Source organism: Brassica napus, chromosome A1 (genome assembly GCF_020379485.1).
Source record: "Brassica napus cultivar Da-Ae chromosome A1, Da-Ae, whole genome shotgun sequence".
Lineage (NCBI taxonomy): Eukaryota > Viridiplantae > Streptophyta > Magnoliopsida > Brassicales > Brassicaceae > Brassica > Brassica napus.
In genome coordinates this window covers 24270139-24276830 of record NC_063434.1, presented here as the reverse complement: position 1 = coordinate 24276830, position 6692 = coordinate 24270139, and the positions used below count along the sequence as shown (strand labels likewise).

Genomic DNA, 6692 nt, shown 5'->3' with positions numbered 1-6692 from the left:
AAGAGTACATATTCAAGTATAGGCTGTTGAAAGTCGAACCCTATTTTAATACTATTTTCACTACAATTTAACCATCGTAATTAATATATATCAACCTAAAATCACATTAGCTAAATAATTGAGCTAAAGCATGGGCCGCATAGAAAGAAGGATATAATCCTACTAGTAGTAGTAACCAATAGAAAACCGTATAAATATATGAAACGAGGATTATATAACAGACATTGGCGGAGGTAGCTTGTAGCCAAAGGGGTCACATGACCCATATTGGTTACTACTACTACTAGGATTATATCCTTCTTTCTATTGGAATATTAAAATGTATCTATTGGCCCCCCCTGTAAAATGTACTTATTATCAAATTGGCCTAGTAAATTAAAATTTTGCCTCCGCCACTGATAAGAGAGATTTCAAAATATGAAACAAGGATTACATAATAGGGATTTTAAAACTTGGGAACGAAGAGTTCCTCGTTTTACTTTCAGAGTTGGAATATAAGACTTTTCACGATGTTGTCACGATGCAAGCAACAACAAAAATAATTGAAAAACAGAATATTTCTTTGGTTATTGTAACCTGTAACCACGACATCAAAAATGTATTTTTTAAATCATTTGTTTTGATACCATATGGGTCCCCTAGGGGTTCATAGTACCTACCGAGAAAAGATTGCAGAGTTTTAATGTACCATGTCATGAAGGTTAGAATTAGGTTTTCCAAACGATAGAAACATGCTATAAATATTAAAGGACAATTAGCCAGATATCTCAATATTTAATAAATAAATAAAAAGTAATAAGAATAAACGAGTTTATACGTGTTATTATTAATAAAATACATTTTAAAATAATATGATAACATATTATGTTAAAGTATGATACAAATTCTATTAGTTCTAGGCATGATTTTATTTAATTGAGTTTAGTTCTAGGATGTGTGTGTTTTGAGTCTTTCAAATCGTTTTTGGGAGATTAACATTTAACACTGATCTGCTAACTAGAATACAAGTTTATTGTATTCAACCTAAATTACAAAAGTAATGAAATTTACATTTCTATCAAAAGAACTATCAGAAGTTATTTAATCAATTTATTATTTCGACAATTAAGAGTTAACTAAATAGCTAAAGTTTAAACAAGATATACAAGAGAAATTCGTTGAATCAAACTATGAATTATCCACTGCATTTAATCATTTTAATATAAAAACAAAATGACACGTCATAGCCATTAGGCCCAAATCCAATGCGAAGAGCACATGTATCCCTCACGCTTCCCACTTCTCTCTCAAAGACAAAAGTGTCCTACCCTATAAATACTTTGACGCAACAGTTCTCACAAATCTCATAGAAACCTAACAAAACAAACCATGTCTACTACAATTAGATTTACTCTCGTGATCCTCTCGGTGTTACTAGCTTCCTCGTCTCTCGGCGGCGTCAAGGCGAAGTTGCTTGAGCAGAACCTGATGGAACGAAATATATTCGAGCGGTGGCTTGTGGAGAATCACAAGAACTACAATGGACTAGGAGAGAAGGATCAGCGGTTTCAGATCTTCATGGACAACGTGAGGTTCGTGCAAGAGCACAACTCTGTCCCGAACCAGAGTTACGAACTCGGGTTGACCCGGTTCGCTGATCTGACCAACGAGGAGTTTCGAGCGATGTACTTGAGGAAGAAGATGGAGAGGACTAGGGTTTCGGCGAAGGCAGAGAGGTATCTACACAAGGTTGGAGATAAGTTGCCTGATGAAGTTGACTGGAGAGCCAAGGGTGCGGTTGTTCCAGTCAAAGATCAAGGATCATGTGGTATTACTTCATAGTCTCTCTCTCTTTAGAATTGCGTTTGCGATTTATTGCGTTTTATGTGTAGTGTTAAGAGAGGTTTTTTGTAATAAATAGGAAGTTGTTGGGCGTTTTCGGCGATTGGAGCTGTTGAAGGGATAAACCAGATCAAGACAGGGGAACTGGTGTCACTGTCGGAGCAAGAACTTGTTGATTGTGACACAAGCTACAATGAGGGATGTAATGGTGGTCTCATGGACTATGCTTTCCAGTTCATTATTGACAACGGTGGTATTGACACAGAGGAAGATTATCCTTATGCAGCCACTGATGTTAACATGTGCAATTCCGACAAGGTATAAACCGCTGAAACGACAACATTTTGTAGTGTTTTTCGAATGACTAGGAGGTTTTGGCCCTAGGTCCGTATATTCGTTAGGAGAAGTCTATGTCATGTTAAATTAACTTTCCTTTAGAGAGCACTTTAGACGCTTACTAAAATTAAAGAGTTTTAGGCACACTAGGTTAACTCCATGTTGGTATGCTTGCTTTATAGTTTTGATTAGTGGCTCATGGGTTATGCTATGTTTTGTTCCCACAGAAGAACACTCGTGTTGTTACAATCGATGGTTTTGAGGATGTTCCTGAAAACGATGAGAAGTCTTTGAATAAGGCTCTTGCTCATCAACCAATTAGTGTTGCAATCGAAGCCGGTGGCCGAGAGTTCCAGCTTTACCAATCTGTAATATACTAAACACAAACCTTCATGCATGATTTGTTTTCTTGGCATTATCAGTTTCATTAAATGTTATATACATATGTTTTTGTTGTTTCTTCAGGGTGTGTTTACAGGAACATGTGGAACAGCTTTGGACCATGGAGTGGTAGCCGTGGGATACGGAACCTCCCAAGAAGGTCAAGACTACTGGATTATCCGTAACTCATGGGGATCAAACTGGGGAGAAAGCGGATACGTTAAGCTCCAACGTAACATTAAAGATTCGTCAGGGAAATGTGGTGTGGCGATGATGGCTTCTTATCCTACCAAATCATCTAGCTCAAACCCACCAAAACCGCCACCACCTTCACCTGTTGTTTGTGACAAGTCTTACACTTGTCCAGCCAAGTCCACGTGTTGTTGTCTATATGAGTACAAAGGGAAATGCTATAGCTGGGGATGTTGTCCGTATGAGTCAGCTACTTGCTGTGAGGATGGCTCTAGCTGCTGCCCTCAGGCGTACCCTGTCTGCGATTTGGAGGCTGGTACTTGTAGAATGGTTAGTTTCTTGTTCTTCCTCTCTTTTGGCTTAAAGACGACTTATGTTATTGTCTGTTACTTTTGACTGATTCGTATTATGAAATTTGGTGTGGACAGAAGGCAGACAGTCCGTTAAGTGTAAAAGCTCTTACCCGAGGCCCAGCGACTGCGACCACTAAGGCTACTAACGTGCTTGTGAGCAGCTCTTGAGGATAGACGAAACGAATAAAGGAGCCGTTTAGTTTTTCAGCTTTGTATTCCAAGTGTCCAAGACTCTGTCCTTTGTCTTTAGACACTTCAGAATTATATTGGTTCATAGTGTGATCACACTCTTTCTTGAGTAATAAAAGTTGATACAATTTTTTTTAAACATAAATCAATCTGATCATGACTTATTAATTTAGTATGATTCCCTCTTGTGATGTGATTTCGGACGCTTGGCATTTAGATTCTCTGTGCTTAACCTATAGCTTTTCTGCTTATCTATGAGTTTCTTGTAGTGATCGTCCATTGATTCTTGTTTTAGTAACTTTGATCAACTCGCAAATGTGAATCTTCTTGGTGATCAACAATGGTGTCTTGTTAACGGCTTAGAACAATGATATGATGATTTAGGCCAAACAAGTTGTAACATTTATGCGAAATCACGTTTCTTTTCTCAACATTTTAGCATGTTGAAGTCTCGATTATTCTTTTTAGATGTATAAATTATCCTTACTCAAATATATATTTTGAATATGATGCCTGCAGTTAATTTCACATTTTGGATTCGAATAAGAAAGAAACCACGTCATCCAAACTCCTCGTGCGTTGTTTATTCGAGTATCATCAATCGTTCTTTCGAACAATAGCTTTCGGGTTTCATGTAAAGTGTTTTTCGGATCTTTTCACTCTTTAGACATGTCCATCTCTTTATTAGTTGTAGTAGCTTTCTTTATATTCTCTCAGGCCTTTTACACATTATAAGTTTAATATAATCGTTTCCGTGACAAACAAAAAATTCTGCATAATGATTATTGGGGAATAAATATGTCGATAGCAAATAGTGAAGAATTAAATTCTTATTTTTCGATTTCTAGATTTAACTTTAAAATTGTGATCACACTTAAAAATAAACTAACAATTCCATTAAACATTCAAAAAACTTCTAATCATAGTTTTTCATAGTCCATTATAACTTTAACTTGAGGTATAATTGTGCGTAAACAATAGTTGAAAAATAAACTTGTAGATTCCCAAATCTTGGAAAAAAAATGCTCATCTTAGATTTAACTATAAAATTGCGATCATGTTTTGAAAATAAACTAACTATTCCATGAAATATTTTAAAAAACTTCTAATCACAGTTTATCATAGTCAACTATAACAAATTAACAATAATTGAATCATACTCCAATAATAACTATAACTTGAGGTATTATTGTGTGCTTAAACAATAGTTGAAAAATAAACTTGCAGATTTCAGAATCTTGAAGATTTTTTTTTGTCAACTAATCTTGGAGAACTAAATGCTCATTTTCTCCCATGTGATTTTTTTTTCAGTCTAAAATATAGGGTTTATTTGCCATCTTACCAAATTTGGATTTGAAATTAAATAGATGATAATGATTTTGACATAATAAAAAATCTAACATTTACATCTAAAGTGAGCCGATTATACTCTTTCTACTAGGTTAAGACCCGCGCCTTGCACGGAATAAACATTATATATATAAATTATTTTATATATTATATATTTATAACATATTATGAAATAATAAATATATATTGAATGATTAAAAAGTCATTATCTACTACTTATATAATTAAATTTGGTGCAAACATATAAATAAATTTTATAAATCGAAAAAATATTTTTTCTATTTGATATGATATATAATTAAATTTAAATGATAGTAACATATATATATGGTATATTTTAATATAAATATTTATTAGATGATGCTTTTTGCTCATATTTTTTTTATCATTTGTATCTGTTATAGCAAAAAGTTTAAATTAGTGATAACAAAATTTTTACTGTGGAATTAATGGTTTAAGTAATTTATAATATTTTAAAAAATTAAGCTGTCAATATTTTTTCAAATTTTTTATCAAAAAAATGTTCAAAATAAATTTCAAAATTAAGATATTTATATATTTTTATATGGCATATAGTTTAATTTAAAATGATACATATATTAATATATCTTTTATTTTTGATACTTATTAAATGAGACTTTTAACTTATATTATTTTTTAATTATTTGTATCATGTCATAACAAAAATTTTAAATCATAGATCACAAAATTTGAATGTGAAACTTTTAACAGTTTTAGTAATTTATACTCGTTTTTAAAAATTCAAATATAATATATAAATATTTTTTTAAATTTTTATTATATAGTTACTATGATTTTTTAATTTATTTTAATAACTTAAAATTAAAAAATATAATTATAATACACACTTATTTTTATCAAATCTTTATTATTCAAAAAATCATTAATTGTTATATATACTTTAGTCACATTAGGCAATTTCGTAATCTTATTTAAGGAAATAATGAAGCACATTTAATAATGTATTTATTGTGGTTTAATAAAAAACTTATTATATATTTAGATGGACCAACCTATTTCTCTAAGGATTCTAAAAATCATTCTAGTAATGACATGTGGCTACAAAAAAATGTTGTAATGCTTCTCAAATAATATATATGGGATTTGCAGTTACTCGATAAATGTTACGTATCACAAATAATATATGGCTAAGAGGGACTGAAAATTATTATATATGAAAGAAAAAAGAGATTTTGACATTACACATTTATGACCACATACATATGCAACGAGTGTTCTATTTCATATTGCTGAAGTAGTATAGGACGATTCAAACCAGACTCAACATTCTTAAATACTCAACATTGCCTCTAAGTTCTAAATACTAAACCTTAATTACTAAACTCTAACTCCAAATATAAAATATAGTCACGTGACTGAATGACTGTAAAGTGAATAGATAAAATAGAAAAAATTTCAATATAAAATGTAATCAGTATCACCGAAATATTATAAGACTCTAACCCTACACAAAAATCCTAAATACTAAACTAGTCCCAACTTTTAAATACGAAACTCTAAACCGTTATCACTAAACCTAATTAATCCAAATGTAAACTATATTATATATCTATAATCTTTAAATAAAATTAAAATCTGAAAATTGTATACAATATTTATGATACTAAACCGTACTATATAATCATCTGAAAATAGTATATAAGAGAAACTTGTGTTAATCTACACTTGTGGGGATGTGATTGACGAAATGATAAAATTTACTTTGTAAATGGTTAGTTTTGATAATTGCATATAAACCAAAATTCATATGAATGATACAAATGCAAAACATACCTTCATGCTTATTCATGAGTTCATTATATTAATGTTTAACTTTCTTTCATTACAAATCATAAATATTAACAAGCATGAAACAATGATTAGTACACACTATCATTCTAAACAAAATATAACATTTTTCTCAAGCAAGAAAAATAGACCATGATAAATAGCATAGTACATTAATATGAACACGTCAAATAAGAGAACTGTTGTATTTTAAGAGCACGAGAAAGTGTTCTATTTCATAAATATAATATAGAAATATGT

At 31.2% G+C, this 6692-nt stretch overlaps 1 protein-coding gene across 1 annotated transcript; it reads left to right on the top strand.

Moving 5' to 3' along the window:
• Positions 1-1288: 1288 nt before the first annotated feature.
• LOC106346643 (probable cysteine protease RD21C) lies at positions 1289-3406 on the top strand. Its single transcript, XM_013786029.3, has 5 exons — positions 1289-1807; positions 1901-2139; positions 2385-2525; positions 2623-3060; positions 3159-3406. The coding sequence occupies exons 1-5, from the start codon at positions 1369-1371 to the stop codon at positions 3249-3251; spliced, it is 1350 nt and encodes a 449-aa protein (XP_013641483.2). The 5' UTR covers positions 1289-1368; the 3' UTR covers positions 3252-3406.
• Positions 3407-6692: the final 3286 nt, after the last annotated feature.

What these genes read in the sequence shown, in the direction of transcription:
- LOC106346643 (XM_013786029.3), top strand. Translation starts at nt 1,369, where the DNA reads ATGTCTACTACAATTAGATTTACTCTCGTGATCCTCTCGGTGTTACTA. An exon ending in CAAAGATCAAGGATCATGTG is followed by an intron (nt 1,808 to 1,900) that starts GTATTACTTCAT and finishes TGTAATAAATAG; the next exon opens with GAAGTTGTTGGGCGTTTTCG. An exon ending in ACATGTGCAATTCCGACAAG is followed by an intron (nt 2,140 to 2,384) that starts GTATAAACCGCT and finishes TTGTTCCCACAG; the next exon opens with AAGAACACTCGTGTTGTTAC.